Source organism: Rhododendron vialii, chromosome 8a (assembly GCF_030253575.1).
Source record: "Rhododendron vialii isolate Sample 1 chromosome 8a, ASM3025357v1".
In the NCBI taxonomy this organism is placed as follows: Eukaryota; Viridiplantae; Streptophyta; class Magnoliopsida; order Ericales; family Ericaceae; genus Rhododendron; species Rhododendron vialii.
This window is the reverse complement of record NC_080564.1, coordinates 27,239,955-27,263,155: the sequence shown is the minus strand read 5'-3', so window position 1 is coordinate 27,263,155 and position 23,201 is coordinate 27,239,955. Positions and strand designations below refer to the sequence as shown.

General features: G+C 41.9%; 1 protein-coding gene across 1 annotated transcript; it reads left to right on the top strand.

The window, feature by feature from the left end:
• The first annotated feature begins 4,812 nt into the window (after positions 1-4,812).
• Positions 4,813-21,965, top strand: LOC131298118 (WAT1-related protein At3g28050-like). Its single transcript, XM_058323425.1, has 7 exons — positions 4,813-5,025; positions 5,093-5,155; positions 5,434-5,550; positions 5,770-6,037; positions 20,194-20,355; positions 20,447-20,598; positions 21,748-21,965. Exons 1-7 carry the CDS (start codon positions 4,835-4,837, stop codon positions 21,893-21,895), a joined length of 1,101 nt encoding a protein of 366 aa, XP_058179408.1. The 5' UTR covers positions 4,813-4,834; the 3' UTR covers positions 21,896-21,965.
• The last annotated feature ends 1,236 nt before the right edge of the window (positions 21,966-23,201 follow it).

Below are 23,201 nucleotides of genomic sequence, written 5' to 3'. Positions count from 1 at the left end.
ATATCTCAAACAACGTCTTTATACGTTTCGTATGCGAGAAGGTATACCTGTTAAAGATCATTTAGACGAGTTCAACCGTATTATTATGGATCTGAAAAATATTGATAGTAAAATTGAGGATGAGGACCAAGCCCTAATTTTGCTATGTTCTTTACCACTTTCGTATGAGCACTTTGTTACAACCCTATTGTATGGCAAAGACACGATATCCATGGAGGATGTTAAGGCCAGCCTATATTCGAAAGAATTGAGGAAAAAAGTGTCAGGTGAGGGTGATGCCCATGCGGAGGGTTTATTTGTTAGGGGAAGAACAACAGAAAGGGTGGAGTCGAGTAATAGGGGAAGATCCAAGTCATCAGGTAAGAAGAAGGGAAAGTGTAATTATTGCAAGAAACCCGGGCACTGGAAAAGTGACTGTTTAAAACTCAAAGAGAAGGAAAAAGAAGACCAGAAAGGGGGTAAAGTAATTGCTGGAATTGCTGAAAGTTCAGATGAGTCAGATAATGTGTTATCAGTTACAGAGGGCGATTCTCGCTCTAATACCGAGTGGATTCTAGATTCTGGATGTTCATACCATATGTGTCCGCATAGAGAGTGGTTTTCTACTTATGAGGCGGTCAATGGTGGTACAGTTTTGATGGGCAACAACATGGCCTGTAAGACTGTTGGTTCAGGAACGATTCAGCTTAGGATGCATGACGGTATTGTTAGGACTTTATCTGAGGTTCGACATGTTCCGGATTTGAAGAAAAATCTTATATCCCTGGGTGCTCTTGATTCTCATGGTTGCAAATTCCTCGGTGAAGGTGGAGTTTTGAAAGTCTCAAGGGGTGCATTAGTACTGATGAAGGGTCAAAAGCGTGGTAACCTTTATACACTCCAGGGCAGTACAGTTTTAGGTGCTGCAGCAACGGTTGCTTCATCCAAGGTTTCAGATTCAGACTTGACTCGTTTGTGGCATATGCGCCTTGGGCATATGAGCGAGAGGGGGATGACGGTTTTGAGCAAACAGGGTTTGCTATGTGGCCAGAAAATTGAGAAGCTGGATTTCTGTGAGCATTGTGTTTACGGCAAGCAGTGCAGGGTAAAATTCAGTACAGCTGTTCATCGCACCAAAGGCACGGTGGATTATTTTCACTCGGATCTTTGGGGTCCCGCAGAGGTAACTTCTAAAGGTGGTTTTCGATATTTTATGAGTATTATAGATGATTTCTCTCGTAAAGTTTGGGTGTATATGTTGAAACATAAGAGTGACGCCTTTAATACATTCAAACAGTTTAAAACTTTGATTGAGAATCAGACTGGTAAGAAAATAAAACGTTTGAGAACTGACAATGGTATGGAGTTTTGTCTTGGTGAGTTTGATAGGTTCTGCAGTGATGAGGGCATTGTGAGGCATCACACAGTGAGAAAAACCCCTCAGCAGAATGGTGTGGCTGAACGAATGAACAGGACTCTTTTGGAGAAGGCACGTTGTATGTTGTCCAATTCCGGATTGGGCAAAGAATTTTGGGCTGAAGCCGTTTCCACAACATGCTATTTGGTGAACAGGTCTCCGTCGACTGCTATTGAGTGTAAGACTCCGTTTGAGGTATGGTCAGGTCATCCAGCTGATTATTCTGTGTTGCGTGTTTTTGGGTGTCCAGCTTACGCTCATGTCAATGAGGGTAAATTGGAGCCACGGGCCAAGAAGTGTATTTTCTTGGGTTATGCAGCAGGTGTCAAAGGGTACAGGTTATGGTGCTCTGATGATTTGAAGTTTTTGATCAGTAGGGATGTGACTTTTGATGAAAATTATCTGATTAAGGGGTCTAAGCAGGTTGATGATACAGTTCAGGAACATAGTGTTCCAAAGCAGGTGGAGTTTATGGGTGAATCTTTCGACTCAGGGAAGAAGCATATTGAGAAGCCAATTGAAGAGGAGTTCAAGAGTTCAGACACAGAGGTTGATGCGTTAGTTGAGCAACCACGCACTATTGCTAAAGATAGGCCAAGGAGGGAGATTCGGCCTCCTGAAAGGTATTCGGCTTATTCTGAGATGGTGGCCTATGCTTTATCAGTTGCTGAGACAGTTGAGTATGAAGAGCCTTCCAGCTATACGGAAGCTATTTCGAGCACTGAGTCTGCACAGTGGTTTGTTGCTATGAATGAGGAGATTGAGTCTCTTCAGAAGAATCAGACATGGGAGTTAGTAGAACCGCTGAAAGGGAAGAGGATTGTTGGATGCAAGTGGATCTTCAAGCGCAAACCAGGTATTCCAGGGGTAGAAGACGCTCGGTTTAAAGCTCGGCTAGTGGCGAAAGGATACAGCCAGAAGGAGGGTGTTGATTACAATGAGGTATTTTCACCAGTTGTAAAACATAGTTCCATTCGCACTATACTTGCTATTGTTGCATGTTATGATCTTGAGTTAGAGCAACTTGATGTCAAAACTGCGTTTTTGCACGGCGAGCTTGAAGAACAGATTTATATGCGTCAGCCTGAGGGATTTGTTGTTTCTGGTAAGGAGGATCACGTTTGTTTACTTCGTAAGTCTTTGTATGGCCTCAAACAATCCCCTAGGCAGTGGTATAAGCGGTTTGATACTTTTATGATAAGCCAGTCATATTCTAGGAGTGAGTATGACAGTTGTGTGTATTTTCGAAAACTTTCAGATGGTTCATTTGTTTATCTACTGTTGTATGTTGATGATATGCTTATTGCTGCCAAGAGTGTATCAGAAATCAACAGGTTGAAACAACAGTTAGGTGGTGAATTTGAGATGAAAGATTTGGGTGCAGCAAAACGTATTTTGGGTATGGAGATTTGCAGAGATCGAGTAGCTGGCAAACTATTTTTGAATCAGAAGTCTTATGTTCTTAAAGTGCTTGAGCGCTTTGCCATGCAGAACTCGAAGCCAGTCAGTACCCCTTTGGCAGCACACTTTCGACTTTCAGCTGAGTTGTCACCACAGTCGGAGGATGAGGAGAAGTATATGTCTCAGGTTCCATATTCGTGCGCAGTTGGGAGCCTTATGTACGCCATGGTATGTACTCGTCCTGATATTTCACATGCAGTTAGTGTCGTTAGTCGTTATATGGGGCGTCCAGGAAAGGCACATTGGGAGGCTGTGAAATGGATACTACGGTATTTGTGCGGAACTGCAGGTGTTGGTCTATTGTTTGGGATTGTCAATTCTGGTGATCATGCTGTTGGTTATGTTGATTCGGATTTTGCCGGTGACCACGATAAGAGGAGGTCTCTGACAGGTTATGTCTTTACTCTGTCCGGAAGTGCCATTAGTTGGAAAGCTACTTTACAGGCTACAGTTGCGCTGTCTACAACAGAAGCGGAGTATATGGCCATTGCTGAAGCTGTGAAGGAGGCATTGTGGATGAGAGGTTTGCTTTGTGAGCTTGGTCTTACACAGGGTGTGAGTTCAGTATTTTGTGATTCGCAGAGTGCTATACATTTGACTAAAAATCTGATGTATCATGAGAGGACCAAGCATATCGATGTCAGGTATCACTTCGTTCGGGATATCATCTCACAGAAGCAAGTTGAGGTGAAGAAAGTGGGTACGGCAGATAACCCAGCAGATATGTTGACTAAACCGGTTCCAGTTGCCAAGTTCAAGCATTGCTTGGGCTTGCTTGGTATTTGCAGTTGATCGCCCCTCGGGGGCGTTTGGCGAGTGAGAGGTTAGAAGGGGATAGCTATATTTGGTGATTTGGTTCGGTGGAATTCAAGTCAAGGTGGAGAATTGTTGGGAATGCCTTGTTTATGCCTTGTATTCTTTAGTCCCACATTGGTTAACTATGTTGCTCCTATTTATGTAGCCTATTATAAATAGGGCTTTTGGGGAACTTCTATTGTATCCTTTTGGGGCTGTCATATTGGTGGCCTTTCTAGACGAGTTACGGATCATAGCCGGCTCTTTGTATCTCTTCTTCACGTTGGTTAGTGAATCCTCTCTCTCCTCGCCCGTGGACGTACCCAATTTGGGGAACCACGTATATCTTGTGTCTTTGTGATTTCTTGTTTAGTTTTCAATTTCTCGTTCTTAGCTTGCATTCATAGCGTTCGTTACAACAGGGTGGTGGCGGCGGTCGCCGGTGAGCGGGGTGGTGGGAGCCCTCCTCTCTCTCGCAAGGGAATTTTTTTAAAAAAAATTAAGCAAAACGACGTCGCCCAAATTACTGACGTCATGATTGGTATATCAAGGGGCCATTTTACCAACATTTCTGTTTTGGCATTTTTGTTCTTACTTCTTAAATTCTTTAAGATTCACTTTAAAGAATAATACTAGAGTATCTCATCTTGTCCGAGGGATACCGTATCTCCTATAATATAATCACTCAAAAGCATAATATTAAAGCAATCGAAGGCATAACGCTTTTTTTAAAAAATGGCATAATAATATTATTATTATTATTATATTAGACTTACTTTTCAAAATGACATAATATAACCACTCGAAGGCATAACAATAAACCATTCGAAGGCATAATTGGAGGACATCCTTAAAGAAATTACGCAGAAAAGTTTTATAAAAAGACAAAAAAATTGAGTGTATTCATTGAAAAGAGAGTGTGAAAATCACTACTCAAAAAGAAAAGGTCGCTTCGGTTTGTTTGTATTTCTCGCTTTTTCTTATGCTTTAAGAGTGAATAAAAAAAATGTTCATGTCAAATAAAATTAAAATATTCAAAAAATGTCAGTTGCCTGTTACTTCCCGCTAGAGTGAATCGAACAATGTCAATGGCCTGTTACTTCCCGCAAGAGTGAATCAAAAAATGTCAATGGCCTGTTAAGGCCCATTACACCAGAGAGAGAGAGAGAGAGAGAGAGAGAGATGGCGTGGAAGGCAAATTTGGTGGGACTGGTCCCATTCGCAGCCATGGTGATGGTAGAATCCTTTGATGCGGGCCTAAGCACTGTGAGCAAAGCAGCTTTCTTGGAAGGAATGAGCCACTTTGTCTTTGTTGTCTACTCAAATGCCATTGCCACTCTCATCCTCCTCCCTTCTTCTTTCCTCTTCCACAGGTGTCTACCCTCCTCCCCTGTTCACCAATTACGCTTCTATCTCATTCGATTTCCTTGTTGCTTGCAGAACAACAAGACCTCCTCTGACTTTCTCTCTCCTCTGCAAATTCTTCCTGCTAAGCCTTATTGGGTATGTATTTGCATCTTCTTCTTCTTTTGGTAATGCGGGGTGTCGGGAGCCATCTTGCACGCTTCTCAAACTATTCCCTACAGCCCTTCCCATAATCGTTTCATACGTTTATGCGTAGAAGTGGGGTGGTCCTGAGGGTTGTGGGCAGAAAGAATCAAACCTGAAACGTCGGGAGGGAGAGAGCTGACTCCAAAGTCAAATTTTGGTTTTGTTCATTTGTAGTGGAAATTAATCATTAATGGTTCTACGTTTGTGGGTATTTTGTGTTTTTTTTACAGGATTACGGTGATGCAAAACTGTGTATTCACAGGGATAAACTATAGCTCACCCACCCTTGGATCTGCCATGAGCAATTTGGTCCCAGCTTTCACTTTCTTGCTTGCTGTTCTCTTCAGGTTTTATTACTCTTTTCCCATTTTCCATTGACAGACAGTAAATCAGAGGATGATGGAGCACACTACAATTGGGTCAGCTAAACTATATGAATCCATTTTTCTCCATTGCGATTTGTCACGTTGCATACACGCTTGCAATTGCTAAACAAAAAGGGGACAAAATCAACTAATATTCAAAGTTCATTTTTTTTTTTCTCCATCAATCTTTTCTCCTCTCAGGATGGAAAAGGTAGATTTTAGAAGCTCAAGAAGTCAGGTAAAGATCATGGGGACCTTGGTTTCAATTTCAGGAGCATTGATAGTAACCCTCTACAAGGGTCCAACAATTGGCTCCTCGCCAGTTCAATCCCCACCAATTTCCTCTGAAGACTCGTTTCCATCACAATCATCTCTCTTCAACATGTTGGCAACTGAAAGTAATTGGATTCTTGGAGGCCTTTTCCTTGCGATTGCTTCTTTATCTCTCGCAATATCTAACGTTTCTCAGGTAAATATTCAAACAACAACGCTGCGTACCCAGAATACACAAAAGATGAATTGGTATCATATACACTTATGGACCTGTTTACATCCATTTTTGGCACCCAGTCCTGTGAAAGCGTTGGAAGGCCATTTAATTATCTTTTAATTAAATTGGGCCAAAAAGTAGAGATATTGGATTAAAATTAATGGGCCAAGACAGTTTTGATTGGGCCCGGTTAATTTTATTTTGTTCCAATTGAAATTCTAAAGTTTTGGGCTTCGGATTGCATTATTTAAACGGGAGCCCAACAAGTATTAAAGATTAGCCTTAAAAAGTGGAGGCCCATAATGGAATTATATGAGCAAAAATAGGAAGCTGTTAGTAGGGGATTCTGCCACATGGCTATTTGACCCAGTCAAATAGCCCATGTTCTTTCAGTTCCACGAAAACAAGAAATGAAGATGACCCATTAAGTGTTCAACTGCCCATGATCAGGAGTAATTTGTGGGTAATTATTTTTTCACTCCCAATAACCTCCCACGATGGAAAAAACACATGATGGGCAATATACTTATAACTCCTCCCAACTGCCCATGATCTCAAGGAGGGGAAATTACATGAGAGAAATGGCATCATGAGATGAAGCCAACAAAGCCTCTTACATGCAAAAAACCGAAGATCCTTGGCTTATAAATACTAGTTCTCAAGGAGAAAAAAAGGTTCACAAACCAATCAAATTCAACGCTTAAAACCAAAGCCTTTCCAGCGAATTAATTATCTCATTTCTATCTCTCTTGTACCCCCAACTTTATTATTACGATATAGTAAAGTTATTCCGTCTTTCTTATATCCCCAACTTTATGATTACGACATAATAAAGTTATTCTACATTGTTACTTCTTTTTCTACACGGTTAGAAAATTATTAAGTCATCGCTCTTAGAGGCAAAACCACGAACCAACACTGCAATCCAGCCCTTAGGTTTGCAGCACTTTCGCCCTCATGGTTAAGAAGTCAGAAAAGGGGCACTCAGTCCTTTACGTTGGACGCGACAAATCCTAGCATGCCCGCTCAGTCCTTGAGCCATCTCGGAGTCGAAACAGTTTTTGGCACGGCCGGTGGGACCCTAATCGTCTAAGGGTTTTATTATGGTAAGGAAGCAACAGCAGCAGCAATGATCGGATCCACCCATCCCGGATCCACCACAGAGTCCTAAGGGAGTGGCAGTCGACGTGCCATTACTAGAAGAGGCTGGTCCTCAGATCAGCGCTCAAGATCTTAGCAACGCTACCGACAGCGTCAAAAATTATATGTTTTTGTCAGGACGTGAGATCTCCCGCAACGTGACACGCTCAATTTCACAATCGTTCTCTCAGTCCTTGGAACCTCTGACCATAGTAGTCCATAAAATGGTCGCTACGCTTACAGAGAGGCTACCGCTCGCTCCTCAGCAGCAGGGCATTCCACAGTTTGGTGTTTATGGCAACGGTCAAGACCAAGCTGGCTTATTGGGGATACCTCCCCCTCCTCAAACATTTTACCATGCTACCTCATCCAATAGCCCTGCACTCAGGGGTCAAAAAGAGAAGGGAGTTGTGATTGGAGGAGCTCAATCGCCTCCAGCAAATAACGATCAAAGGTTTGTTTTGGTTGAAGACTTGAACAAACCTGATAAGACGGACAAAAGGCCTTTGCAAGGAGGTCAGGGCTCTGGAAAGGACAAATGAGTTGCCCATACTCCTCAAAGCTCTGATACTTGGGGGGCAAGTCCAGCCCCGAACCAACAAGCACAAGAGGCACACCCACAGCCGCCTCTTGTGCCAGACTTAGTTATGGGAAGGGATCAAGTCTTGAACTTGCTCCAAGAGCAGTTAGGGCCTGGTTTCAGACCTTTGGGAAGGCCAATGTATGGGAAGCCTCATACCGAGGAGGTGGACAATACACCTTTCCCGAAGGGCTATAGAGTTCTAGAATTTCAGACTTTCAATGGTGAAAGTGCACAGTCAACAGTGGAGCACATTGCCAGGTTTCAAGTTCAATGTGGAGAGGTTGGCACCATTGATGCTCTAAAGTTGAGTCTCTTTCCCAACTCTCTTACTAGGACAGCCTTCACTTGGTACCATAGTTCTGAATACCGTTTCGGACAGGGTACCGGTTTTCCTACCGGTACGGTACGTACCGGTACCGGTCAGGTACCGGGTACCGTTTCAGATTTACCGCAATTACAATATATATAATAATTATATATAATTATAATTCAAAAAAATCCCCCATATCATAGAATTCATCATAAATTATCTCTAGTAGAGATTCTCTAGTCCCACATTGCTTAGTTACAAAACTCTTTTCCACTTTAAATGACTTTGCACACTAGTGAACTTGTGAATGAGAACCCAATAAGAGGTCTCGCGCGCTCAGGAAAATGAGTCGTGGCCAAAGGCAATTTGGAAAAATTGATTCGGAAACCAATTAACAGGGTGCGCGTCACGGGTTATTCGCGCGCAGGGAGGGTGCAAATCCGGAATTTGAGCCTTGCGCACGTACTATGGTTAAGCCCACATTTTGCTAAAATTCTGAAACCGGCAGCTTTTTTTATTATTATAAACGTTCCCAAAAAAAAAATATTAGCAACTTTTTTCTATAAACGTTCCAGAAAAAAACAATATTATAAAATATAAGAAAAAAACGCTCTGCAAAAAAAAAATCTTAAGCGTTCCAGAGAACCAAGAAAAAAAAAAACCAAAAACATTTTTTTAAGCGTTCCAGAAAAAAAAAAAAAAACTGCTGCAAAATTCCAAACGGAATTTCCAATAACTGTTTTCCGGCCGGTATTTCCCGAAACGGCCGGTACCGACCCGTACCGACCGGTATTTGATCCGGAACGGTATTGGGGTGTTAGGGTACCGGTTTTCTTCAAATCCAGTACGTACCGGCCGGTACGGTACGAGATTGACAACTATGCTTGGTACATCAACTTGCCACCTAACTCGGTGTAGACCTGGGCACAGTTGGAGGAGATGTTCCACCAGCAGTTCTACAGGGTAGAACCAGAAGTGACGTTGGCAGACCTGTCATGCTATCGTCAAACCCATTTAAAATATGTGGAGTTCTACCTCTTACGTTTCAAGACGGCTCAATTCAAATGCAAGATAGTCCTTCCAGAGGCCGAATACGTGCGTATAGCATTAAATGGTCTGGGCTTTGAAATGAAGAAGAAGTTCTATGGGACAGAATTCAGAGACTTGTTTGAATTATCCTCTAAGGCTTCTCATTATGAAAAGTTCTTGGCAGAGGAGTACGACAGGAAAACAGCATCCAAAGGAACATATTACTGTGACCCTAATTGTGAGGTTGTTGCAGTGGAAATAGAGGCAGATCTAGACGTGGCAGTGGCTGAAATCATCAACAAAAAGCCATACGCTTGTAAGGCCTTTGTCAAGATGAAGCCCACAAAGTAGCCAGTCCAAAACACTTTTAATAGGCCAACCAGGGCCTATACTTTTGACGTTGGTAGAGCTGAAGCTATTTTTGATCAACTCCTAGCCGACAAGTTGCTCAAACTGCCCTTTGGTCACAAGATTCCAACTCTGAAAGAACTGAATGACAAAGAGTATTGTAAGTACCACAACTCTTGGAGTCATACAACTAATAACTGCATAGTATTTAGAAATGATATCCAGGACAAAATCGACCGGGGGGAATTCAAATTCCTCGAGAAGGACAAGCAGCTCATGGGGGTCGATGGCAATCCTTTTCCCTCAGGGCTGAGTACAAATATAGTCTATGTTGACATGAGAGGCATGCCTAGGAATATTCCTAGGTAGAAGATAAGTTTGGGAGCTCCTTCCAGGGCAGCTTACAAGTCCAACCCAGGTAGGTACTGGGATCCTTATTATGGTGAGGGGGATTTCAGGACTTAAAGGGTCAGAAGGTTTGAAAAGCAAAATTCATGGTGGTCTAGACCTACAGGGGTGAAGAAACCAGAAAGGCCAACATGTTCCATGATATGCACGGAGTGCGGTCATCATGTTAGTCCTAGCAAACCAGCCCTGAAGAGCATTATCGTGGGAAGGACTGAACCAAGGTTTGAGGAGTCACACAGGTCTAAAGGAAGAATGGTTGTAAGTGAATCTGTGTTCAACCGAATCCAGCCAGGGTTGGTTGAAGTTGGTTGGTTGAAGTTGAAGAAGAGCTGGGCAATTTGAGGATTTTTGTTCCTTCCAAGGGCAAGCCAAGGGTTATGAGACCTCCAGTCACTCTTTCAGATGAGTGGCATAGGGTCGAACATCCAAAGTTTCCCTCTGAACCTCCGCCTTTGTCCAAATCTTAGAAGAGACGCCGCCTACGATTCAGACGGGCGGCTAGAAGGGCTGAGGAAGAGACAGACCTACTGGACGACCCCATGAATGAAGATGATCCCAAGTGGAAGACGAAGATGGAAGTCTCAGTTGAAGAACTTATAGTCAAAAAACCTAAGGCTAAAAGAGTATACAAGCCCTTGGAAAGGACTGTGGAAGAGGCTATCGGTGAGCCTTCTCCAAGGCCTTTATCTAAGAAACAAGTCCCTTCGGGGAAGACATACAAGGAAGCTGTTACCCAACTACCTACAAAGCAAACTGCTTTACCCAAGAAGCAACCTCTCTTGGAAGAAACTCTTAAGGAGGCTAGAATTCAGCCTCCACCGAAGCAAGTCACTTTGCTCCAGAGAACAGCTCTTGAATCAAGGAAGCCAGACTCGGGGGTCAAGCCAAAGCTGAATCCACAGGCCAAAGAGTTCAGGCCTGGATAAGGTTCCACTATGCAATGCAACGTGGTTGTGATCCTACCAGTAGATCTGCAAGCCAAAAACAGCACTCCAACAGCCATGGAAGGAGATGTTATGGAGATGGGGCAGACAGATGAAACTCTAAACGAGTCCTTCTCTATAGGACAAAATGGGCCTTCAGTGATTGTGCTGAAGGATGAGACTAAGGGAAAGATTGAGGATCGGGTAGCCAGCGTGATCTTTGAGAGGCCAAGTCCCGCAATGACCAAACACATTAAGCCCCTGTACATCACGGGTTGTCTTGATGGAGTGCCGGTCAATCGTCTTTTGGTTGACAACGGATCAACAACCAATCTCATTCCTAGATTTATGATGCAAAAGCTTGGGAAGACTAATCAAAACCTAGTCTTATGCACTTCAACCTTAACTGATTTCACTGGAAAGAAGACAGCTTGTCAAGGTATTCTGATCATGAACCTAACAGTAGGATCCAAAACCTTAACAACACTTTTGTTTGTTGTTAATTCACACTCTTCTTTCAACGTTCTGTTGGAGAGAGATTGGATTCACTCATGTTTAGCAGTTCCCTCAACCCTTCACCAATATCTTATCTTCTGGAATCAAAACGATGTAGAGGTAATATGGGCTGACCGCAGACCTTTTCAGGCCTTTACAAATCATGCTGAGGCCCATTTATATGATGAAGGGGTTGGTCCAATGAAAGTGGCAGGCCTTGATAAGTATGGTCGCCACAAAATAGCCCATATTCATAATAACAAGTTAGCAGAAGAAGTGAAGGCACTTTTTCAAGAGTTAATCGGTCCAATGATCACAGAGTCAAGTAGGCCGATTACAGCTTCATTCAAATGCCTTTCTCAATGTCACTAAACCCTTTAAAAGAAGAGAAGAGTGTGGCCCTTCACGCCACACTATCAAAGTTTGAAGCCTACTTGCTTGAAAGGAGGTTGATGGGTATTCAAGAATCAGAGGAAGATCATTCGGCCTGTGCAGCCGAAGTAATCATTGAGGATGAAAACCTGATTGAAGATCTGGATGAAATCCGATTGGAAGACCTTGAAGCAGCTCCAACCAAGTTGGATGATCTAAAGGCTGACGTGCAAGATCCCTTGGAAGAAGTTACTCTAGGAGATTCAGAGAATCTCAGACCTGTATATATTAGCCAACTTCTCCCAAAAGATGTCAAGAAAAGGTTCATCCAGCTCTTAAAGGAGTTCAAGTCCTGCTTCGCCTGGACTTACGAGGAGCTTCCATGTCTGTCCAGAGACCTAGTGGAGCACAAGTTGCCTATTCAACCAGAATTCAGACCTTTCAAGCAACCGCCAAGGAGGATGTCCAATGAGGTCTATTTATAGGTCAAAGATGAGATCGAACAACTCTTCAACGCTGGGTTCATACGCACAGTCAGGTATGTTATTTGGCTCTCTAATATTGTGTCAATCCTTAAGAAGAATGGCAAGGTCAGAGTATGTGTGGACTTCAGAAACTTGAATTTGGCATCTCCAAAGGACAAGTACCCACTGCCAGTTGTAAATCAATTAGTGGATGGAGCTTCTGGTTACTAGATTTTGTCCTTCATGGATGGACATTCTGGCTGCAATCAGATCTTCATCGATGAGGCCGAAACGGCTAAAACTGCTTTTAGGTGTCCTAGAGCCCTAGGGACCTTTGAGTAGGTCGTGATGCCCTTCGGACTGAAAAATGCAAGTGCTTTGTTTCAACGAGCAATGAATGTCATATTTCATGATTTCATTGGTCGTTTTATGGAGATCTACATCGATGATATCGTAGTCAAGTCTCAGTCCTATGATGAACATTTGGAACACTTGAGGAAGTCATTCTTGAGAATGCAACAGTTTGATTTGAAAGTAAACCCCTTGAAGTGTGCCTTCGGAGTTTCTGCAAGCAAGTTTCTTGGATTTTTGATCCACAACAGAGGGATTGAGGTTGATAAGAACAAAGCCAAGGCAATCATGGAAGCGAAGCCTCCTACCACCAAGAAGGAGTTGCAAAAGCTCTTGGGTTCATTCAACTTCTTGAGAAGGTTCATCTCAAACCTAGCTGGAAGGGTTCAGGTATTTTCTCAACTCTTGAAGCTGAAGGACCATGATATTTCTATTTGGGAGGCAAGCCATCAAAAGGCCTTTGATGAGATCAAAAGCTACTTAGCAACGGCTCCACTCCTTATGTCCCCCCATTAAGAACAAGCCATTGAAACTCTATATCTTAGCAACTGAAGGCTCTATTGGAGGCCTTTTAGCTCAAGACAACGCTCAAGAAAAGGAACAGGCGGTTTATTATTTAAGTAGGTTGTTGACTCCTTGTGAAAGGAGATACACTCATATTGAAAAGATCTGTCTTGTCTTGTATTTTTCAGCAATAAAGTTGAGGTACTATATGCTCCATGTTTTAGTTTGCATTATGAGTAAAACAGACCTAGTTAAGTACTTGCGCTCTCAGCCAATCATGAGAGGCCGAATTGGCAAATGTTCTTTAGCTCTAATGGAATGCAGTTTTCAATACATCCCCCAAAAGGCTGTGAAGAGCCAGGCCTTAGCAGATTTTCTTGCTGATCATCCATGCGTGGATGTCGACGATGAATCTGAACAACAACTAAGTGCTCTTAAAATTTCACTCACTCCTTGGATGCTCCTTTTTGATGGATCAAGGACTCAAGAGGTCTCAGGCTGTGCAGTAATTATCATCTCTCCTCAAGGCCTGAGGATTGAATTATCTTTCCAATTTGATTTCTCATGTACGAATAATCAAGCCGAATATGAAGCAGTTGTTATAGGTCTTGAGATTCTTAGGGATCTAGAGGGCCAGAGAAGTGCAAGTTATTGGGGATTCAAACCTTATTATCAATCACTTGGCAGGGACGTTCAAATGCTATAGTGAGGACTTAGCTCCTTATTATATGGCAGCCATGAAATTAATTCAAGATTTTGATAATGTCACTGTCAAACACGTCTCAAGGAGTATGAACACTAAAGCCAACAACTTGGCTCAGGCCTCAACAGGCCTGAAGTTAGCTCCAGAAACTATTCATAAGATTATCACAGTCCAAAAGAGATTGTTGCATTCTGTAAGGAGAAGAGGTCTAGGACTGGAGGTGTTCACTTCTAACTTCACGGTGGAAGAATCAGATGATGAGCCTGAGAACGATTGGCATACACCTATCATCTCTTTCCTAAAAAGGCCTTACCATAGGGCCTCTAGGAAGGTGAGGAGAAGAGCTATGAGCTATATCCTCATAGGTGATGAATTATACAAGAAAAGCTCTGAGGACGACTTACTTTTAAGGTGTTTAGGGCACCCTAAGGCCATGAGGGTCATGAGTGAGGTCCATGAAGGAGAGTGGAGCCCATTAGTCTGGGATAAAGATGAGATGGTTAATCAGAAGGTATGGATACTATTAGCCAATCATTTTAGAGGATTGTATTTGTTTTTCCAAAGGATGTCAGCCCTGTCAAGTCCATGGCCCAATTCAGCGTGTTCCTGCAGATGATTATCACGTTGTGGTCAAACCTTGGCCATTTAGAGGTTGGGCCCTTGACGTAATTGGAAAAATTTATCCTCTTTCTTCTGAAAATCAAACTTGCATCTTGGTAGCCACGAATTATTTTACTAAATGGGCAGAAGCAGTACCATTAAAATTTGTGGATCAACAAGAAGTAATCAAAGTGATTAAGGAAAAAATCATCCATAGGTTTGGGCTGCCTGAACACTTGGTTGCTGATAAGGGTACAATATTCATGGGAGAACAAGTGGTCAATTTTGCTGCCCAGCAAAACATCATTATGTCCAACTCTACTCCTTACTATGCACAAGGGAACGGCCAGGCCGAGTCCACCAATAGGACTTTGGTCAATATTATAGAGAAAATGGTGGAAAACAATCCAAGGGCTTGGCACGAGTTGCTTTCTGAGGCCTTATGGGCCTACAGAACTTCAAAGAAGGAAGCTACCAATATAACCCCTTATATGTTGGTATATGGACACAATCCAGTCCTACCAATGGAGGTAGCAGTGAAGGTAGCAGTGAAGTCAGCAATGATAGCATATCAACATGGCCTCACTCCTACAGATTACACTCAAGCCATGCTAATAGAGCTTGAGGATTTGGATGAAGTTAGGCTCACAGCCCTTGACCATATGTTGGTCCAGAAAAGAGTGGCTAGATCTTATGACAAGCGTGTAAGAAGAAAGAGTTTTTCTGAGGGGGATCTGATTTAGAGAGCTGTCTTTCCCTTAGGGGAAAAGAATTCAAGGTATGGCAAGTGGTCTCCGACCTGGGAAGGACCCTACCAGATTGCCAGAGTCCTTAGAGGTAATGTTTATCTTCTTATGGACTTAGATGGTGGTTTACATAAGAATTTAACAAATGGAAAGTACCTAAAGCATCATTATCCTACGATGTGAGAAATGAGAGATTATGGGGAAAATTAACCTAATAAACCATAGAGTCGTGTGTCATCAGAGGCCTGAAACGAGGCCAAGTTGCCTATTACGCAAAAATCATAAAGGCCTCAGGTTTAGGCCACAAGTTACTTAAACCAAACCAGTGCGTCTGGCCATTTGAAGGGAAAGTTCCAGGCCAGGCACAAATAGGGTTGAAAATTAAAACTTATTACGGACCAGTGATCAAAAGATGAAGTTTTAAAGGCCCGGACCTACAGAAGGCCTTTGAGACTACTTTTGAGATTCTCCCAGGAGATGTCGAGGCTAGCAAGCTGGGCTTCAAGTGTTTCCCGCTGCCCTCGAAGATTTGGAACTTCTTCAACCAGGAGATTCAGCTTCATCTTCTAACTTTTTGATCCAGGCTTCAGCTCATCATGATGTTTGGCTAGCTTCTTGGATCCCATCCAAAGTCCTTCCATACGACCTTCAGCCTGCGCCAGTTTAGCCTTGAGGTCCTGGATTTCATCGGAAGTTGCAATGATGTTGGCCTTATTAGTCTTGATGTCCTCCTTCAGCTGGTTCCATTCAGTACTGAACCTGTTTATCTCCATATCATTTACATCCAATTCGGCCAGCTTAGCATTTATCTTATTGAGCTCATGGGTAGAAGAGTCATAGGACTTGATCATGTTGGGGAATTCCTTTTGAAAATACTGGAGGGAGGTCTCCTCTGTTTCCAAGGCCTGAGCCTTCACCAGCACGTCCATGGCCTTCTTGATGTTTGAGGCTCTGGCGGGATGCACGACTGCAGTAAAGCTCTGAAGGAGGGCCATCCTGAGGACTATCTTGGCCTCATTAACTTCTTTTGGAGCAAACTCAGTCTGAGAGGTTGAGCTAAGACCACTACCTGAGGTACCGGAGGTAGCTGCCTTCAACAAATCCTGAGCAGATTTGAACAAAGAATCCAGGTCTTCGTTTTCCTCTCCTTGCACATTGACAAATTCAGGCTCAATGAGGGGATCAATTGGCGGAATGGATTGGATGATTGGAGATCCAGGCTTCTTTGGAGTCCTCGAGGATGCTTCATGTTTGGGCTCTTAATCGGGCAAGTCTACTCCTTTCTCTTCTGTTTCTATCTCTTCTTCAAAGTAATCGTCAAGTTCCTGGGGATCGAAAACAAGGGAAAGTTGATAATGATATGGAGCCATAAATGCTATGAATTGTGTGTCACAATACATCCTTACGATAGGATTATGTTCGGTGGCAGACACGGTGTTTTCAGAATCAGCAGGTGCGGAGGTTTTCTTCCTCAACCTCTTCTTTTTAGATGGAGCATATTCAACTTGCCCTTCTTTGGCCTTGGAGTCGACCTGTAAGAAGGAAGATTAGTAAAGCATTCAAATAGAGCATAAGGGGCAAAGCCAAGAAAAGCAACCACTTTCTCAGAGGCCTACAGAGGAGATAAAGGCATTATTACCTTATTTTGAAGGATTGAGCAAAATACTAAAGAGTTTATACCTTTGGCCATTGCCTTTTGGCAATTGACTTCAACCTCTTTGATCTTTGAGGAGCCGAAGGGGCTGCAGGATTGTCTTTTGGCACATCTTCCAAACCTGCCGTTACAGAGAAAATTTTAGTCCAAGCTTAAGAGTTTTAAAAGGAGAATAAAGCAATAAAGAGCCTTCGAGTCACCTTTTCTTTTTGTACTCAAGATTGGGCAAAAGTATGGTCAAAACCTCCAGGTATGGATTGAAGAAATGCATTCTTGTATAGCCTCTCCACTAGCTATCAAACTTGGCGCCCTTATCGGTACGCTCAACGTAGGAGTGAAGGTTGAAGCTCTTTCTGAGCTCTGTTTGTGGGACTAAAAGCCATGCCATACATGAGATCACGAGAAATCGAGAAACTTGTCCAAATTGCGAAGTGATCATCAAAGTCATCACCTGGATCTGATGCCCCATGCTTCAACCACCAAGGTACTGTATCTCTAGCAAATGGCATCCAGTTCTTTCCCATTCCCGTGAGTTCATGATAGAAAAACTTGAAGTAAATCCCAAATGCATATCTTGGACCACGAGCATCAACGTAATGAAGACCATAGCAGATGTGTTCTAGATTTTTGTTCATAGGGGGAGCAAACTTAGGGAAGTAGGACCAGAGCCATAGGATAATGATCCACAGTGGACCAGGGGCAAATATAAACTTGTTGTTTACCAACTCTTTCATACCTCGGTAAAGGTGTGCCAAGACCAGGGGGCCTAGTGCCAGCTTCTGCCCAGAGGCTAAGGCACAGGCCAAATCAATAAAATCTTTGGTAACCCTATTTGCAGAAACGCAGAAGATGAATTTGTTCAACCAATATAGGAGGAAGGCTACGTGTTCATCCTCCTCGACAAGACCTTTCTTGGTGTAATGGGTTATGAAAGGGTTGAAGGACAAGGGCTCTTTGTATTCAAAATAGGGAGTTTTTTGGGATAAAAAATAATTGGCCTCTATCCCATGGGGACGGAGGCCCGTCAGAAAAGCAAGATCTTGCAGAGTGGGGCTCATGAGGCCTACCTTGAAATGGAATGAATTCGTGGTGACAGACCAGAATTGAGAAGCGGCAAGGAAGAGATGCTTATCCATATCGATCAAGGATCTGCTGAGTAGGATAGCATCCCTGATGCCGATCTGCCTCCACAAATCTCCTTTGGCTTCCATCATTCGATCGAGCCATTCAACGTATTTGGCGTCAGGCCTGTGCCAAAGTATGTTGGGTATGTCTATGGTGAAGTGACTCCAGTCGAGGCTTGGAGATTCAAAGGGAAGGACTTCTTCAGCCAGTGGATACATAGGGGTGAGTTGAGATGGGAACCCTAATTGGAAGGCAGGGCTGAGCCCGACCCTGTCAGCGTTGGCTACCACCAAGATGTCATTTGTAATCGTTATTTTCTCCTCAGCCAGAATCTTTCGAATCTGTACTGCATCACTGTTAGGGTTTAAGGGAGGAGCATTGGCTTTGTGGGTAGCCATCTTTGTTGCAGACCAAAGGCCCGGACAGAGACAATGGTGAGTTAGGGTTTCGGCTGGGTTTGCTTCGTGCAAGAAAAGAAGAAGCGGAGAGGATGTAAAGAGAGAATGAAATGGGATTTTTATGAAGGACGGTACAAGATTCAAAAGGTGTCGTTGTTTCCTTATCTCTCCTTAATCAGAATCGAAGAGTTAACCTAGAAGTTGGATTTTTGATTGACTCAAAAGAAGTCCTGACGGCTAAAAAGACTACATGCAAGCCAATGCAGGGCTTGGGGTGTTGACACGTGTCCCCTAGGCCTAGGGAGGTGATAATTATTGTTGTTGATAGGACTCTTCAGTGGGGTTTTTATCTTGGATATTGTTTGTTCAGAATGTGGGGGTGTCCAAATCTAATTAGGGGGAGTTTTTGGAGATTTGAAAAGTTGTTAGGCTTCATTAAAGCCTGATCATCTTTCAAAATTTGAACGTTCGAAAGGATTTTTAGGCTAAGTTAGGCCTAATGATCTTTATATTTTTCAAACCCGGTGATAAGGACTCGTTTGGTTTTGCCAAAAACTGTACTTTGTCCTAATTTACATGCCTAGATCTTGAACAAGATCAAGGCATGGGGGCATTGTTTACACCCATTTTTGGCACCCAGTCCTGAGGAAGCGTTGGAAGACCATTTAATTTTTTTTTTTAATTAAATTGGGCCAAAAAGTAGAGATGTATTGGACTAAAATTAATGGGCCAAGACAGTTTGATTGGGCCCGGTTAATTTTATTTTGTTCCAATTGAAATTCTAAAGTTTTGGGCTTCGGGTTGCGTTATTTAAACGGGAGCACAGCAAGTATTAAAGATTGGTCTTAAAAAATGGAGGCCCACGATGGAATTATATGAGCAAAAATAGGAAGCTGTTAGTAGGGGATTTTGCCACATGGCTATTTGACCCAGTCAAATAGCCCATGTTCTTTCAATTCCACGAAAACAAGAAATGGAGATGACCCACTAAATGTTCAACTGCCCATGATCAGGAGTAATTTGTGGGTAATTATTTTTTCACTCTCAGTAACCTCCCACGATGGAAAAAACACATGGGCAATATACTTACAACTCCTCCCAACTGCCCATGATCTCAAGGAGGGGAAATTACATGGGACACATGGCGCCATGAGATGAAGCCAACAAAGCCTCTTACATGCAAAAAACCGAAGACCCTTGGCCTATAAATACTAGTTCTCAAAGAGAAAAAAAAGTTCACACACCAATCAAGCTCAACGCTTAAAACCAAAGTCTTCCCAGCGAATCAATTATCTCATTTCTATCTCTCTTGTACCCCCAACTTTATTATTATAATATAGTAAAGTTATTCCGTCTCTCTTATATCCCCTACTTTATTATTACGACATAATAAAGTTATTCTACATTGTTACTTCTTTTCCTACACGGTTAAAAAATTATTAAGTCATCGCTCTTAGAGGCAAAATCACGAACCAACACTGCAATCCAGCCCTTAGGTTTGCAGCACTTTCACCCTCACGGTTAAGAAGTCAAAAAAGGGGCATTCAGTCCTTTACGTTGGACGCGACAAGTCTTGGCACGCCCGCTTAGTCCTTGAGTCATCTCGGAGCCGAAACAGGACCAGATTCATTCTGGGTGTGAGCCACACTTCATTAATGACGAGTCAATAGATTTCGCACCACACACTTTGAATTACGGTTAGCTTTCGGGGAAACTTTTTGGGTAAATTGCATTTCTATTATTCAAAAGGCCAGGGTCCTCTGTTCCCAAAACGTTTTTTTGGCGGTAGTCCGAATGCCCCATACATCGCGGTCAAATCTCATATAAGAGAATTTGGACATGATCGGGCAACTTATAGTGCGTTAAGATAGGGAGATTGAGAATCCTGTGCATGCATATTCAGACACAAACATACATTCGAAGATAAACATTATGCTTCTTAGTTAGGAGAGGATTGATCTATCTCGAGATTTATTTAACAGGCAGCAATACTCAAAGGGTACCCATCAGAATTGACAATAGTGGCATTCTTTAACTTGTTTGGGACAATTCAGTGCACGGCTCTTTCATTATTTGCAGAAAGAAACAACGCAGATGCCTGGAAATTAAGCCCTGATATCGAGCTCATCTCAGTTATCTACTCAGTAAGTCAGTTGTCCACTTGTAAATTCTGATCTGCCAAGGATTGTGGCACCTAATCAGTATCGATTTCACGTTTTCCACCTTCGTGCGTAGGCTGTGTTTGGCGGTGTCGTAAGTTATTCCGTCCAGATATGGTGCATACGCAAGAAAGGTCCTGTGTTTGTGGCCATGTTCAAGCCAATAAGTATTGTTATTGCTGCATTATTCAGTGTCATTTTCCTTGGGGACACACTTCATGTTGGAAGGTAAGAAATTCCTCTCTCAAACTACTAGTCTAATACCCTTTTCTGTGCCGGGGGGGGGAGGGGGGAGACTGATCCAGAAAATTAATCAAGGGTAAATTTCACGAATGATTATTCAATAGTTCTGGACTACCATGTGGCATGTCCACGTGGTGCTCCCAACCAATCACGTAACCGGAAATTTTACGGTTGACACATAGTCATCTTCTTTTGTTGGGTGGTTGAAGAACAAGGGTTGACCCACTTAGTGTAGGTAGCGATAAATTATTTGCCGGGAGCACCATGTAGGACATGCCACATAGTACTCCGGGAGTATTAAATAATTTTTCAAATTTCACTATGAGGTTTCTAACAAATACAGCTACATCCCTTGTGGTTTTTGAAAATGCACTGACATCCCTTACTTTACAAAATGATTCCTAGATTCCCCCTTCATCAGAATGATGAAGATGCCGTCACTTTTGATGGCTAAAAGACTAAAATGCCCTCATTATATAATGATAGTAAAATACTTCTTCCCACATAAAAAAAAATTCCATACTCCCTCCGTCCCGCAAAGTTTGGCACTTTTGTGCTTTTACTTGTCCCATAATATTTGGCTAGTTTGAAAAGTCAATAGAAAAATTAGGTAAACTTCCCACTTTACCCTTTTCTTTTGCACACTAGACAACAATCAGTTCAAACAAACAAATCAATTTTGAATTTGGCAGCAACAAATCAGCGCCAAAACTTTTGGCATCTGACACCCAATTTGGAAAATAGTTGTGAAAGTATTTTTTTTATGACAAAAGTTGTGAAAGTACAGATGGGTAACATTGGAAAGTTTGCTCAATAATTGTACATCAAATTTTTTCTCTTAAAAGTTGGATTTTCCAAAAGTGCCAAACATTGCGGGACGGAGGGAGTAAAATTTAGCGGAACAAAGCCTAATTGAACACACTTTTTTATCTTTTTTCTACAAACAAATGCCTATTCTTTATAAATAAAAAAGAAAGGTTACTTATTAAGTATTGAAGAAAGAAATTTACTATTGTACAATTAAAATGAACTCACGTCATTTTTCCTGAAAATACGTTTCTCATGCAATATTCCTGGCAACTAAATCGCACCTAACTAACAAATTAATGTTTTTCGGTTTATATTTTTTTGCAGTGTGATCGGAGCAATTGTAATTGTGGTGGGTTTCTACGGAGTGATTTGGGCACAATCAACAGAAGAGGAAAACGAAAGCCATGGAGTTGATCGGCTGCCTTCATCCTCAGACACGACTCCCCTGTTGCAGACTCACATGGTTGCATAAAAGAAAGAACTTTTTAGTCACATAATCAATCAGTTGCACCATCCATTGCCGCTTCCGATTCTCGCGTTGTGCTCACGCTATGAATTCTCGCTCTCGAGACTTTTTTGATATTTTTAAAAATGCTTTCACACTGACGCATCTGCACTCACACATGCACATTATGTGACATAAAGAAAGAATTGTATCATTGTATGTTGTGGCAAAATATATTCCGAAGCACTGATAAAGGTATAATCTATGCAATTGATTAATAAAATCTTTTTTTTCGCCATTTAAAATAAAGACAAATGTTATTTTAGTGTTGACCAAGCACCCAAAAATTGGCTCAATGATTCTTTTTTTTTTTTTTTGCAAGATAAAAAAATTTATTAATCTCTATAAAAGATTACAAAGATTAAAAGGCACAATGATTCTTCAAACACTATATCCTGGAAAGCACCATATTCTTCATAAGAAAACATTAGAAGACATTTTAATTACTCGAAAAATGATGAAGCTTATGTTTTTCAGATGCAGTTAATGAAACAACTATAAACTTCAAGACAATTTTTTTTTTATCTCAGGTTTGCCCCTGCCTTCCTATTTTCCTTTCACACTTTTGGATGAACACAATGGCGACTCTAGAATTTTGAAACTATAGGATCATTTATAAGCATAAATTCTCTTGCCAAATCTAATTTTGTGATACAGATTATGGATCTTGAAATTGAATTTTACTGTGCAGAAATTATACTCTTACCGAATTAAATTCAAAATGGCTCAAATTAAGGCACGTTAAATGAAAAACAAATATTATAGGAAAGTTTAGGGGATGGCAAATGCTAACCAATGCCCCGACCACAAGTTAAGGTGCAATAAATATTGAATATTCTCTAATATTTAATACCATTTTTTAAAAGAAGGCCTCAGATCTTCTGTCTCCCTTTGTCGTTTCTAATTCTGAAACTTTCCAAAAACTCAACGGTAAATATTCCTAATGTATACCGCCTTTTATGATGTTCTAGGACATGACATTCTCATAGATTTTTTAGGGGGGAAAAAAGTAGAAGATGAAGGAACGATTCCCGCCCTGATGAATTCGTAACTATGTAGAAGAGTGCTTTACACATACAAAAGGCACGTTTGCAGTCATTCCAGTTGAACCAATTGAGATCAACATTTATGCTTTATGTAAGTCACCACGACCACCGCGAAAAGATAGGACAAAAATGAAACTGAAAACCAATTACTAGTTTCATAATAATCTCAAAAGCAGTCTGGTAAATCAAAGAACTTGTGCTTTCAATTCCAAAAGCAAGAAACTTGA